Source organism: Vombatus ursinus, unplaced genomic scaffold (assembly GCF_900497805.2).
Source record: "Vombatus ursinus unplaced genomic scaffold, bare-nosed wombat genome assembly UNPS02000577.1, whole genome shotgun sequence".
NCBI classification, from domain to species: Eukaryota; Metazoa; Chordata; class Mammalia; order Diprotodontia; family Vombatidae; genus Vombatus; species Vombatus ursinus.
Window position 1 is genome coordinate 14,914,653 of NW_020940355.1, and position 15,483 is coordinate 14,930,135.

Consider the following 15,483-nt stretch of genomic DNA (forward strand, 5'->3'; position numbering starts at 1 on the left):
CTTAGTGAAGGTCTTACTCATAGCCATTGCACTGGTAGTATTCTGGTCTTTCTTTTTTCCAGTAACAGATCACTATTTCAGGATCACATATGCACAAAAACCTCCTTTAAAGGCAGATCTCATTTCTAACAGTCATGGTGTATCAAGGAAATATTGGACCATGGTGAGGGCAAAGCCCTAAGTTTTAGAATTTCACCCTGGGGAGGTTTAAAAGCTGCTGCCTCAAAAGAAGCTAACAAATCATGGAAGGAAAAAGGGAAGGAGATCACAAAGTATTACATAGCACATTTCTTAAGCTTGGCTTAGTTTAAAGAGGGAAGTGCAAATCTGGACATCTCATAAAACCTTACTAATACTGGAACCCACAATGTGCATATACTATATAGTAAAAATAGGTCTAGAGAAAGCAAATATTTGTAGAGGGAGAGTGATGGAGTTAAAGGGCTGGACTTGGAGTCAGGAAGACCTGGGTTCAGATCCTGCCTCTGATTTTCATTAGTTGTGTGACCATAGGGAAGTCTCTTGACCCCTGTGAGCCTCAGTTTCCTCATATAAAGCAAAATAGGATATTACAGGAGGAATTTGGATTTGATGTCCTCTGAGGTCCCTTTTAATTAATCAATAAGCATTTATTAAGTGCCTACAATGTGCCAGACACTATGCTAAGCACTGGGGATACAAAAAGAGGTAAAAGATAGTCCCTGCCCTCAAAGAGCTTACAATCTAGTGGGGGAGACAATACTCAAACAGACATAGAAAGAAAGCATTATACAAAATATATAGGAGATGATTAACCAAGGGAAAGCACTAGAATTAAAAGTAGTTGATGAAGGCATCCTTATAGAAAGGATTTTAGTTGGGACTTAAAGGAAGCCAGGGAGAGCCTTTAAAGCATGAGACACAGGCAGAAAGAATGCCTGGAGCCAAGAGATGGAATGTTCTTATGATCCCTAGTTAGGGCAGGAAAATAAGAACTTTGGAATGCTTATGTATTCAGTTTGAAATTTAATAGGGATAAATGTAGAGTCTTACACTTGGGTTCAAAAAAATAATTTCACAAGTACAAGATGAGGGGAAGGTATGGTTAAATGGCATTGGTTTGAAAAAGATCTGGGCATTTTTTTTAGTCAATCAATATTTAATAAGCCTCTCCTAGGTGCTAGGCACTGTGCTAAGTGCTAGGAATACAAAGAAAGGCAAAATTCAGTTCCTGTTCTCAAGGAGCTCACAATCTAAGGGGAGAGACAACATGCAAATAACTATGTACAGACAATATGTGTGAAGGATAAATTGGAAGCAATCAGAGGGAAGGCACTTGAATGAAGGAGGAGAATTAGGAAAAACTTTTTGTAGAAGGGTGGGATTTTAGCTAGGAATTGAAGGAAGCCAGGGAAGAAGCCAGGAGGCAGAGATGAAGAAGAAAAGCATTCCAGACATGGGGGACAGCCAGTGAAAATTAGTAAATTGCAACCTCAATGTGAGTCATCCATGTGACATGGCGGCCAAAAAAGCTAATGTGATCTTGGCTGCATTAAAACAGACATTGCTTCTAGGAATATGGAGGTCATAGTTCCATTATACTTTGCCTTGGTCAGACCACATCTGGAATATTGTGTTCAAGAAATAGCACCACTGTTTAGGAAAGACATTAATGAGTTAGAGAATAACCAGAATGGTGAAAGATCTCAAATCTATACCATGTGAAGATCAGTGGAAGGAAATGGAGATGTTTAGCCTAGAGGAGAGATCGCTCAGGGGGTAATGATAGCTGTCTTCAAGTATTTGAAGGGTTGTCATGTAAAAGAGGGATTAGATTTATTCTTTTTTGCCCCTAAGCACAGAAAAGATATGAATGAAAGCTGGAAAAAGTCATAGGCTCTAAGTAAGGGGAAACTTGCTACAAAATATTTGTCTAAAAAACCTGGAGCCCACTCTCTTATAAGTATTCACAGAGTATAAGGTAGTATATCATCATGGACCTCTTTGACAGTTACTAAATTATTAAAATTATTAAATTAAAATTATTAAAATAATTAAAGGGAATGCTAAGCTTCAGTTAGAAATTATTGAAAATAAAGTTGTAATTTTTTCTATCCTATTTTATGGTTCTTCCTGAAATTTATCCATGAATCCCTTGGAGGTCTATGGATTCTGGGTTAAAAATTTCTGGTCTAGGGAAAGAGTAGGCTTAACCTTAAGAGTATGATAGTAGTAAGGTGCATATGTAGAGGATATTTGTAGCCAAAGGGTAAATTCACAGCTCTTAGTGGAAGTCCTTTCTTGAAATCATAACTACTATAATTCTTTTCTGGTCTAAGGGTTCACGTGCCTTGAAGCTGCTTCCTTACTTAGGTTGCTATCTTTCTGCATTTGTCTTCCCTCAGTATGTCTCTCTCTGGTCCTAGTTGGATGTGTTGTTTCTCCATTTACATGATCATTGTGAGTAGGAAGAGTATAATATTCCCTTTGGGCTCACTTCGATCTCTCTCCACCTTGCTTTCTTCTAGAACAGGGGCAAAGGTTTGCTTCTTCTAGATGCTCTTAAGTGTAGAAGCCCCTGAAGCCTGACTACTTTGCTGTTGGACTAACTTAGGAAATTCTTCTGTTATTTAAAACCTCCAGGGGGCGTGATCAGCTTATTTAATTAGCCAATCACACTAGTCCCTTATTGACCAATCAAAGAGATTCATGCCTTGTAAAGGAGCTGGGGATATAAACCAAATAAACCAAACATTTCACATCAAAACCTTATACTTACTGCATTACATTCATTGAAGTAGGGGTATAGAGCACCATCCCTTACAGTCAAATGCAATCTTCTTCTATTTGACATTTAAAGTCTTTCACAATCTGTATTCAATTTTTCTTGACCGATTTCATATAGTGAACAAACTGGACGTGCTTAGCCTTGAGAGAAGATGTGGTGGTTGGAGGTGAGGAGAGGGCAGACAAGAGAGTTAACTTTAAATATTTGAAGGGTAGTTTTATGGAAGGAGGATCAGAGTTGTCTGACTTGGCCCCAGGGAGGAGAAGGAGGGCAAATGACTGGAAGTGGAAGACAGGCAGATTTGGGGTCACTGTAAGGAATGAGTTCCTAATACTTAGAACTTTACAAAAAAAAGGAATGGACATTCTGGGGAGGTAATGGGTTCCCTCTCACTGAAAGTCTTACAATGGAAGATGGAAGATGAGTTGGGGATATTGTAGAAGGCAATAGTAACCTGAGATCCCTGCTAGCTTGTGATTCCATGGATTGAGCTCTAGGCAAAAATTGAAAAGAAATAGAACAAGGTACCCTTTGGCAACTAGGAATAAGATCAAGCATCTTCTTAAGACACAGTGCATCAGAATATAATAATAGCTCACATTCCTATAGGATCTTAAGATTTACAAAGTGCTTTCTAATCAACAGCCCTAAGAGACAGATAGTACAAATAAAATTACTCTATTTTGCATGTAAGGAAATTGAAGCTCAGAGAAGTTGTCACAGCCATATAGCTAGAAAATAGGGAGGCAACATGATTCAGTGGCAATAGTATCAGCTCTGGGGTCTTAGGACCTGGGATCAAATCCTACCCCCCAATGACTACTATCTGCTTGACCTTGGGCTAGTCACCTAACCTCCTTGGTTCTTAATTTACTTATTTGTAAAATGAAGAATTTGAACAAGATGGCCTCTCAATTCCCATCCAGCTTGATTCTGGGAAGTATAAGTCAGAACTTGAATCCAGGTGCTCTTATTAGGCATTTGGTGCTAATATGCCTCTGTATGCAGATAGCTCTCAGAAAAAAAATCAAGAAGGGTTGTAATCTCTTTCTAAGTTAAAATTTTTCAATCAACAAAACTCTGCCTTCTCTTGCTCATACCTCCCTTTTATCCCCTCCTCCAGATAGAAAGAAAGAAGAACAAAGCCCCTGTAACAAAGATGCATAGTCATGCAAAACAAATTTCCACAATGGTAATGTCCAAATAAAATGTCTCAATCTGCACCCTGAGTCCATCACCTCTCTGTTGGAAAGTAGTTAGCATGTTTCATCACTGAGGAAATCATTTTCCCTGGTCATTGCATCAATTAATGCAATTGATCTTCAGCCTTTCAGTTGTTAGTCTTTAAACAGCATTTGTTTGTTTGTTTGTTTGTTTGTTTTGGGGGGAGTATAAATTTTTCTCCTGGTTCTACTCACTTCACTCTGTATCAGTACACACAAGTCTTCCCAGGTTTCTCTGAAACTATCTCTTTCACTGTTCCTTACAATGTAATACCTTAAGGTAATACCTAATACAATGTAATACTTTACAAAGTATTCCTTCATATTCATATAGAAGGGCTGTAATCTTCCAAAGTAATAATCATATATTTGGTTTCCTATTTATGTGAAATCAAACAGAACACTTTACTGTTAAGGAAACCTGGAGAATATGAGATAGCCCTCCTACATGCTCATCTCTAAGACTTATCTTAGAGATGAAAAGGCCAAAAACTGTTCTTTCTAATGGAGACAGACACCAAAAATAGTTTTCTGCTTATTGTCTTAGTTAACTCTCAGAATGGAAGGGCTAACTCATAGTGCCCTGAACTACAAAATGTTATGTGTGTAATTTCTGGTAAAGCAAAAGCAAAACAAAACAAAACAAAAAACTTCATAAAATCATTTGGGCCTATTTTCCCTGCAAGTTCTGATAGGAAAAAACAGGATCAGGAGGAGGCCAAAGCAGCCCAACTATTACACTAGTACAGTGCAGAGCTGGGGCTATAAAGTAGAAGCCTAGTAATGCCTGGCAGTGGACTATTTCCAGGGAATCAGTGCTGCATTAAACTGTGAAACTGAGGTTCCACCCTGAATCTGGAAACAGCTTTTCAAGGACTGCTACTCTCTTGCCTTTTTTGCTTACATCATTGAAGGCAGAGTTTTAATCCATCTGGGACTTGGAAAATACTGATTTCAATCCAACTCGGTCAGGAAAAAAAATAAAGGCTGATTTTCCATCCAAGTCATGTAGTCTAGTTGGAGTCCATCCCACTCACAGATACTTATTGTCTGGATCCACCAAACCCTAATCTTGAGGCCCAGTGAAAAGGAGCAAACAGGACAGTATATGCTGTTTCGGCTTTCTTTTATCCCTCCTCCCTTCCCCCCTTTAGATTAATACTGAAGAGGACTAAGTTTGTCCAGTGATGGGAATCTTGCCTCACAGAAATCATGAAATTGATTCCAGTGTTTTGTGTTTCCCCTAGGCAGAGTGAGTAACTAGGTGGGTCAAAATGTTTAATTAATGAATGTTCAATAAAAGACATCATCAAGGATACATTCTACTGGAAAAGGAGATGTGTATTCTATATAGAAAATGAGTGACAACAACCACAACATAGGTAAACCCCGCTGAGTGCTACATTGGTATCCTTGGGATATTCAAAGAGCCACCGGAAAGCCCTCAACTCATTGGGCAAGATGCTTATGGAGGATTTATGGAAAGATTTGGCTATGGATCACACAGAATGAGAAAGATGCCGGGGGATCTGTTCCCCTGGAGGGATGAGGTCACCATGCCATCTAAGTACCTAAATGTGTATAATGCAATATCTTGTATAACACTCTTTACATCACTGAAATCTCACACTCAAAGTGTTTCATCAAAGGATTGGCATTTTTGTTCTTCCTATAAAGGATTGATGGGTTAATGGGTCATCTTCAACCTGAAAGCAAGAAGACCAGAATGGAGAAAACACAGTGTTCAAAAGCTGGAGATATAAACGGGCAGTCATCAAAAGAACCAATCTAGAGAAGGAAAGACATGTATAGGGGATGTTCAGGCCGGTAACAACAGAGAGGTAAAATCTAACCTAAGGACCTGTCTTTCTCCTAACTAAGCAGAATCAGGAAAGGTCACTGAATGTGCGTGATACCCAAGTCAGGCACTCACGAGAATTCAGGAAAGTTCTGCTGTTTTTGCCATTGCGATTTGTGTCAGGGACTTGCTGTAGTCCGATGCTGTGAGTACTTTGAACATTGAAAGAACAAAAAAAGCAAACAACTCCCGCCCCCCTCCCGCAAAAAGAGAGAGAGAGAGATATCAGCAGGGGTGTTTAGTAAAAAGGGGACTGGAGACAGAAAACCTTTTGTTCCTAGAGTTCGTTTCATGTCGAGATTGCGAGGTGAATGGCTTTGAAATGAAGCGGGTGTATGAAGGAGTTGCTAGGTCACAGGAAGCAGGACTGTCAGAACTTGCTTTGTGGGGCAGATTTCTTTTAAAATTGAGTTAATCTGAAAAAGAATTTACTCTCTTTTTCCCTTGTGGATTTCTTTTTTTGAGGGAGGGGGGGAATGAAGTTTGGAAGGAGGTTATTTTCTCCCCGTTTTCCCACCCCTTTTCTGAGTTAAAAAAGTCTCATTGCATCAAACTTTCTTTGTCAGGCTTTTTAGAAGTTAAGGGGGGGGGCGGGTGGCATCAGTTTTACCTAGTCCCGCTGAATCTCTCCCTTCTAGCCAATGAGGGGATGGTATGCAAATGAGTTCAGTAGTCAGCCTGCCTCAATCAAAACAATGAGCTCAGATACATTGGAAACTCAGTGGTGCCGAGAGCTCCGCAGATTCAAGCTGACAAACCAGCCTCAATCTTGGGACTACTCTCATTTTGATTTAACCCAGCACTCCATGGAGAGGCAGATCCTTGAGCCTTCAATGCAGTCTCACTAGTTCCAGAACGCGACTGAATTTACTGCTGCAGAAATGAAGTACAAGGTAAAAGAATCCGTCTTTTTGCAGGTTTCTTGCTAAACTTGTCGGTTTGCGTGTGCCTGCGTCATTTCTACTCTGCCTTCTAAAATACCCTTCGTTGAGGATGTGAGTGGCTTGAATTGGAATACCCCGGGCTGCTTTTATCTGAGAAGCTCTGTCAAGAATCAGGAGCGGTTCAAAGACCCGCGGGGACCATTCCCCTCTAAAAGTTGATGGAGGAAATGACCTGCCAGAAGGTTTCTCTCTGAGCCAATTTAAAAGTAGCCGGTAAAGATACATAATATTATCTGTGACTTGAAAAAGAGGAGGCATTAGCTAAAGTCTAATCTACTTTTTCCCCTTGGAGCTTCCGGGGCTCCGGAAAGGTATCTCTCCAAAGGAGGATCAGAGCTGCTGAATCTCGAAACTGCCTTCCCCTGGGGATTTGTTTCAGCTTCTTAAAGTGGCTTGCTTTTAGGTGGAGAAAGCAGTGTGCCATCTGTGTTTCAGTAAGAGATACCAAAACCCCAGGCACCTTGACTGGGTTGTTGATGAAGCATTTTGAGATTCCCCTTTCCGCCCCCCACCCATGGTCATGTGGCACAATCTGAGTGCATCAAATTCTTTTCTGAAATGATGACCAGAAAGCATGCTCAGATGTATTTCTTTTGCCTGAAAATTCAAAGCAGAAGCTTTTCTTTTTGGTCCCTTGCGAGGAGGGTTATTGTTCCAGCAATTCTGCCTCTGCACTGATTCTTGGCAAAAGAAGGATGGAACTTGTTGAGTCTCTCCCATTTTATTGTATTCATTGGTGTTAGAGAATGAGCATGCAAACCTTACCTAATGTGAAGAGCAGTTATACTGGTGGGGGGAGTAGGGGAGAATGGGGGGAAACTGGCACACCTTGTACTTGAGAATTGAGTGTGAATTCTTTGAATCATGAATGTTTATATTCCAGAAGATAGAGCAATGGGAACACTCCTTAGAGGTGTTTTGAAAGCTTTGGAATTTTTTTAAAAAGTTACTCTTTAAGATGTTAAGATAAGTTAGAGTCATAGAATCGCCTGATACTTTTTCACTGAAACTTTGTATTTACTGATTGACATTCAGGATTGTGCTTGCTTGGGAAGTCTTTCCTACTTTTCCCTATAATTTAAATTGCTTCTTACCCTAGGTTTCTGACTGTACGGTTTGTAAATAATCTGTTCTAACTAATATCTGCTAGCAATAGGAATAAGTTATGGCTATACAGTGGGTCACTTTTGGATTGTCTGCACTAATGGGGAAAAACTACTGCAAAATAGCTAATAATCTCTGGATCATTTTTACTTTAAATGCACTGAAAGACATACACTTAGAGAATCACAGTACAGGAAGGGCTTCACCTATTCCAACCCCCTCATTTTACAGATGGGGAAACAAGCCCAGAAGAACTTGCTCTTTAGTAATCAGCAAAACAGAGACTTGAACACAGTTCTTTTGATTCCAAATCCAGGACTCTTACCAGTCTTCTATGTCTTGTCAGAAATTTAAGCTTCATGTTTCTTTCTGTCTAGGTCAACAATCAGCATTTAAATTCATTTCTGTATTTCATCTTCCAGTTAATAGCATTGTTTTATATGGCCAAAAGAAACTCTTTCCTGCCCACTGAAATGTACAATGAGATGAGTATTTCCCTTTAATAAAATTATAGTTCACCACACCAGGATAGAATTCTTGGGTTGATTTTCTCCTGTTAGGGAAATAAGCAATTCCTGAGCTGTACTGCTTCCCTAAATAATTTACAGAATCAACCAATCAATTAAAAATTTTTATTAAGGGCCTACTATGTGTCAGACACTAGGGATACCAACTATAAAGAATGAAAAGATCCTGATGGGGGAGGAGCTTCTATTCTGAAAGGAAAGATAAGTCTGTATGAAAATACATGCAGTGTAAATATAAAGTTAATAAATATAGATGTACATTGGGCTACATTTGTCTGAGGCTATGCCAAGAACCTTGCTCTGAGAAAGAGAAATTATTTCATAATCTTATGTACATTATTTACCAGTGGTGGATTTTAACATTAAAATCTTAAAGCAAGGACCAAAATTACTTTGAAATCTGTGACTGCCTTACACTTGCTTTACTTTTATGGGAGATATGGATAAATAAGTCATCTCTGTGGGCAATTACTATCTGACATTACAGAGAAAACCTTACCATTGCTTGTATTTTACTTCTGGCCCACAATCAGAATGATAGCAGACTTTAGTGTTACAAAGTGTTTTACATACAGAGACTTTGATTTTGGATTGGGGACCTGAGTTCCAATTCCAGATCTGTTACCCATTTGGTGACTTAACAAATCACAGCCTCTTCGAGTTTCAGTTTATTTGTACGTGAGGATGTCAGATTAGAGGTCTCTCTGAGCTCTAAATCTGATGAGCTTGTGATTCTTAGATGCAATCCTGTGAGGTGTAGAGGGTAAGTTTTATCATTTCCATTTTACATACCAGGAAAGTGAGGACCAGAGAGGTTAATTAAAGTTAAGTCATTAGTGGCAGAACCAGGATTTGAACTTGGCACTTCTGATTCGAAGTCACTGGATTTCTGTGTTGTGTTCACTACACTACCATGGCTCCCTAATGAAACACCTCAATGATAATAAATCTAATCCCTCTGTGATTCCTTTCAAACTTCTCACACCAAAAAGAAAAAAAAAAGGGAGAAAAAAAAGTCTTCACAGTGGGATATGACCCTATGTTATGGGAACCCATCAAGTATTATGAACATGAAATGAAATGCTATTTGGATGAAAAATTTCCCTTCTTTGTACTTTTCATTTGCCTCCTGTAGTTAGAAGTGGTGAGTTTTGTTTGAGGAGATGATTATGTAACTAGATGGAATAGAGTACTAGACAAAGGGACAAGAAGAAAATACTGTATTGAGAGAGTCGAGTTTGTAGCTTACATAAAGTTTCTTGCTTGACTGGTGTATTTACTTCTCCCAGACAGTTTAAATTACTTTACTTAAAAGTATTCATGCAGGACAAATACCCATTGGCTATGCAAAGTGGTATGTAGATTTGGCAGTTATTGGGTTAACTTTATTGGTGTACACTGTCAGACCAGATAATTACTTAATTGTAAACTCCTAGAATCAATAGTGATGTAATTGACTCTGTACACAGCCCCACTTTACATTTATAAGTTTAAGTCCAGATTGGGCCTTTAAAATACTCTGATAATTCAGGACTCATAGAAGATTTAGGGGTTTAATTATTCTGTATTGTCTGCAATAGAGATCTTATTAACTAGACAGTAGCCAAATGCCACTTCACTAGGGTCAAGCAATACACAAACACAACCTTAAGCTGATTTTCATTTTTATAGCAGTCCTGAGAACAGTGGTTTAAGAACTAATTTCTTAGCATAAATTGCTTTGTAGGCATACACACGATTTTTTATTTGTATTCTTATTCTTTTGTGAAAAGACAATAGCCATTGTTTTCATCTGTGTCCAGTTTCTTTTAGAGCTAGTCCATTATTTGGTTCTAGGGATAGCAAATTTGGGGGTCTCAATTCCTTAATAGTTTTCTACATGTTCCCATATCTGTGCTGAGAATTCATTAATTTGGAGGTAGTACTTCTTTGACTTATTTTCCTCACACCTGCCCAGAGAAAAATTTCCATCTGTTGAGCTAGCAGAGAGGGAGACAGTTGGTCCTGATATATCCAGGAAGATGACTTGAGTAAGTATGTATACAGCTGTGTTTCACCAGGAGTCTGAGATTTCTTCTCTATCACAAGGCCTTCCTTCAACGCTGTGAGCACTCAATAAGTGCTATTTGGCTGACTTCTAAGACCTGCTCTGCCCTTGACTTTGTCTGTGACCTTGCCAATTTTCTGGACTTCTTTGTCTCTCCAGTTCTCAAATTCTGCTGGCTTATTTTTGCCATACGAGGATTTTTAAAAAAATTCATCCCTGTAAATCATACGAGTGTGGAAAAAATAGGCACACAGTCCACAAGGTGACTGAGAAATGCTTTAACCTGAAATTCTTACAGAGAATCTTGCAAGGACCAGCCATAGACCAACCAGCAAACACATTTTAATTAAGATTTGGCACCATGAAAATTTCTTGAGGGGTCTTTGAGACACTTCCTGTATGTGGAATATGCAAATTTGATAAGAAAGAATGAAGAAGGATGTCTTTGCTGTAGTCTGTATTGATCATTATACTGCTATTCAGTCCCAGTATGCTCTCTGGTATTTTGTTTAGGATAAGACTTTACATTTTTTTCATCCTTTCTAAAGAGTCTATTGCATGTACTCCAAATTCTCTTTAATGAGACCTTTAAAAGGACTGAAAGAGTCACCTTTTATTTTAAGAATCACCTTAAAATAAAATCAAAGGCTATTTGCATAACATCATTATGGAAAATCATTAACATTTTGGGAGCTGAATTATTCAAGTGTCAGTGAACTGGAACACTTTCCTAGACACCAAGGTGATGTGCCCATACAACCCAATTTAGCAGGCTGCGCAGTGTGTAACATACCAAGGATTCCTTTAGCATCTTTTCATCGCTGGAATACACATCAGTCCTGTTCTCAGAATTCATCAGTGACTTCTTGTCTGCTTCACAGTCTTCCAAAGAAATCTCTCTCCTAACTCTTAAGATCCTGCGTTGTTTCTCTATCCCTCACCTGTAGCCCTTGCCCACCTCATCTTACATTTTTCATTCAATTTTCTATGGTCCTCAGACACCAGCTTCCTCATGGTTTTTCTCTCTCTCCACACTCACACACACACACACACACACACACACACACACACACACACACGTGAGCCCCATAAGACACAATCTTGTCTTATCCTTTTCCTTTTTATCTTCTATGGAAGAAGCTTACTCCCATCACTTGACCTTGTCTCTGTCCCTTCATGCCCGTATGACTGTCGAGGTTCAGTCACTTTCCAGAAGTAAAATCTCCCTACTCATCCATTCCATAAAAAAATGTCTAAACATTTGTTTCTCTAATTTCCTTATAGTCCCAAAACAGCCCTTTACTCTCTTCAACTCCCCTTGAATGTAATTACCACTTACTAATTAACTCCATCCAACCCAATCACTATCTAAATGATACCCTGTAAACTCTACTACGCACTTGTCTGGGCTGGCCAGTTTGAAGCCAGCTTCTGTGAATGCAAGCAAAACTGTCCTGTATTTGCAAGTAAAGGCAACCTAGCATGTGATGATAGCACTGAATTGAGGGCAGGTCCAAAGGGCTGTTATATTGTTTTAGTGTGACAGCAAGATTTGGGCACTCTGTGATATTGTGCTTATGGTTACATGAAGAAAATGTTCACTTAACACTGGTTATCCCAAGGGTGTGGATTTGTTGTTGTTGTAGTTGTTGTTAAGACCTGTGATTTCATTGGTATGACCCCTCCAGTAATTCAGATGGATAACCTGGCTATAACTGACAGTCTTCTAGAGGGAGTTACTTAGGGCACTGAAAAGAGGAGTGACTTGACCTAATTCACCAGTGAGTGTCAAAAGTAGGACTTGAAACTTTTACTGTCCTTAGGATCTTAGATCTAGTGCTGGAAGAGACTTTTGGTTCTGATAGATTTAGTTCTATTTCCTCAATTTATAGATCAGTAAACTGAGGTCCAGGGAAGTTAATTACCTTGCCTAAGGCTCAGAGACAGGATATGAAGGTACTCTGACTCTGGAGCCAGTGCTTTTACTTTGCTTTTTCTCCACATGCCCTAGATTCTCTTAGATTTACTTACACTTTAAAGATCTAGTCTCGGATATGAAACCGAAGGATTTAAGTAGCCATCATCTTCACATCACTCCACTGGACTAATACAAAGTCACATTAATGAGTTACTATAATCATCATCATCAACATCAAAGCATTTACTCCTTGGTAAAGCTCTATGCTGGGTAGGCATTGTGAAGGATACATTAACCCTGCCATTTCAGAGCCCAGAGTCTAGGTAGAAAAATAAGACAGGGATAGATATAACCACAGTCAATTGATTCAAGCCCATAACTGCCAATTGCCATGTAAATCGTACAGTCCTACCTCTCAGAAAGGAGAGAAAGTTCACTAGAGTTTTGTTTTGTTTCGCTTTAATTTTTTTTTACCCATTGAGGCAGAAGGGGGAGGGACCAGGGCAGGAGACAGTTTCGAGGGAAGTTCAGGGTAGACTACAATCTTTATCCTATTTCAGCCAATTAGAGTGACGCAAATGTGAAGCATGAGGTCTTGGTTCTTGCTTATCTATTTTTAGATAATTTTCGGGGTTAGAGAGAAATCTAAACAAATTGGCTTGAGATGCCAGCCATTAGCACTGTGGCACCACTGTGCAAGTAACATATAGACTTAATTACCAGGACTGTTTGCCAAGGCAAACAAAACAGTGTCACTAGGACAAAATACTATATTTCCCAGCCTCAAATGCCCAAGAGGAGCTGCCTGTCTCCTAGGCAATGAATGACTACAAAGCATTTGGCCATGAAGGGAGAAAAAAAGAGAATGTTTGTTCTTTGCCAACCCCAAACCCTCTATCTTGTTTACCCAGGACATTCCAGAAGCCTTCCCATGGTCATTAAGGTATAGAGAGGCTTCCTGAGAGGTGGGCACATCTGTGGACTGCATTTCACAGGCCCAGGACCAAGCTGAGCAATTTCCCTGACCTGTCCTTAGGTGTCCCTGTTAATGGCCTCAATCCCCAGCCCTCAGAAAGCATGCTTACGTTCTATAGGCATAATTAGGGAACAGCCTGAGAGTGCTTCACTCTGGCGGCACAATATAAGGAAGAGAGTTTAACCTCTGACTCTCGAAAACATAGTGATGGAGTAGATGAGAGAAGAAGAAAGAAAAGTATTTTCTTTTGGTTTGAGTTTTGCTTTTTTTTTCTTTTAGGATTTCACAATCCCTAAACTGAAGCAAATCCTCACAGTCATATTGCAAAAGCAGGATTTCTCTGAAAATATCTGGGACTTCCAGGGTTTAGTTGTTACACAGAGTGTTTCTCATGTGGTATTTTGGTGGTTGTGCTTACCAGGAAGTCAAGAACCAGATCATTGCTTTAAAGAATGAACAAGTAAATATGTGTAGGATGCATAGATGATAAAGGCCTCAGAAACTCCAGTAGGATCTAGTTTCCACTTGTGCTTTGACGTTGGTTTTTTCCACCAAGCTTAATCTTGATTTTTTTTTTTTCCCACCTCTTCCTCTGCTGCTGTGGTTTCTCTCATGGCTCTGGGGTATAGTGGAAAGAGTGCTAGTCTTGGAGTCAAGAGATAGGAGTTTGAGTTCTGACTTTGACACTTTACTAGTTGTGTGATACTGACCAATCCATTTAATTCCCCTGAGCCTCAGTTTCCTTTTCTATAAAATAGGCTTGATAATATTTACACTACCTACCTCATGAGGCTGTTGTGAGTCTTTATAAAACTCAAAGGACCATATAAATGTGAAATATTATTATCTCCATTGGAATTTATGGTACCCAAGAAGTACTGGTGGGAATATGATTTGAACTAATTCTCTTATCAGTTCACAGTGTAATACCTGTCAGTGGTTTGAATGCTGGCCATGACCTATAATAGCTATGTGACCATGGGCTGGTCTTTTAACCAATATGAGCTTCCATTTCCCCATTTGTAGAATGGGGCTAATAATAGTTGTTCCTCCTGACCCACAGGGTTATATTATGAAGAAAGTCCTTTACAAGCCTTTTAAAGGACACTATGAATATAGGTTATTCATTTTCCCTAAAAATTCACTGATTTGTTTTGTTTTTACATTACAAACATTTACAGATTATTCCCACTCTATGAGATATCTCTTATAACAAAAACAGTTAATAGTGACCTCATCTGAAAGTACACACCGCTTTTCACATCTGTAGTGCATACCCTTACTTTTTTATTCTTAAACAAGTAACAAATCTACTTTCTCTCCCACCTACCCCCCCACTTGAAAAAAAAAGTCATGCGAAATAAATTCCCTAAATGACTATACACAAAAATATATTTGTCTCATTCTATACCCTAAATCCATCCCTTTTCTGTCATGAATGGCATGTTTCATCATTGGGCCTTTGGAATCATGAATGGTCATTGTATTGACCATGGTTCTTACAGCTTTCAAAATTTTTTGTTTTTACAATGCTGTTGTTCTTTTATAAATTGTTTTCCTGGCTCTGATCATTTCATTCTTCTTTAGTTTGCCAAAGTCTTCAAAAGTTCATTTTTATAATATTGATATTACAATACATTGTTCTTCTGGTCCTGCTAATTTCACTCTACATCAGTTCATGTAGGTCTTTCATGTCTTTTTAAAATTATCTTTTTCTTCATTTCTTACAGCATAGTAGTATTCCATCACATTCATATACCACAATTTATTCAGCCATTTCTCAATTGATGGACTTTGCAATCATTTTCAGTTTCTGTGGTAGCCCAATAATTTTATTTGAAATGGACTTTCACACATGCCTTGCCAGTTGCTACAGTAGTGTGAAAATAGTAGAATAATTGAGAGGAAATAGAAGTTGTCTGTTGTGTCCATAAAAGTTAACATCACAAATAAATTTTGGTTTGTTCAGTTTTAAGTTGATTAACCTTTCCATGATCCATCACTTTGACAAAAGTATCTCCCCATAAGATCAGCACAATAACAGAATTGTTCTCATCCATGTCAGGACTTTGGTGGGTCCAGTGGGACTGTGGAAAATGTGCCAGTTTTGTGGTCAGAG

At 38.9% G+C, this 15,483-nt stretch overlaps 1 protein-coding gene across 2 annotated transcripts in view; it reads left to right on the forward strand.

The window, feature by feature from the left end:
• Nucleotides 1–15,483, forward strand: part of NEDD9 (neural precursor cell expressed, developmentally down-regulated 9) — a 225,545-nt gene that overhangs the window by 162,869 nt on the left and 47,193 nt on the right. The window contains exon 1 of one of the 2 annotated variants that reach the window (XM_027835126.1): nt 6,571–6,741. The exons of the other annotated variant lie outside the window; for it this stretch is intronic. Coding sequence (XP_027690927.1) covers nt 6,730–6,741 — 12 coding nt within the window. The 5' untranslated portion in view covers nt 6,571–6,729. Of the gene's footprint in view, nt 1–6,570; nt 6,742–15,483 lie in introns of those variants that run through there. 2 annotated transcript variants of the gene reach the window in all.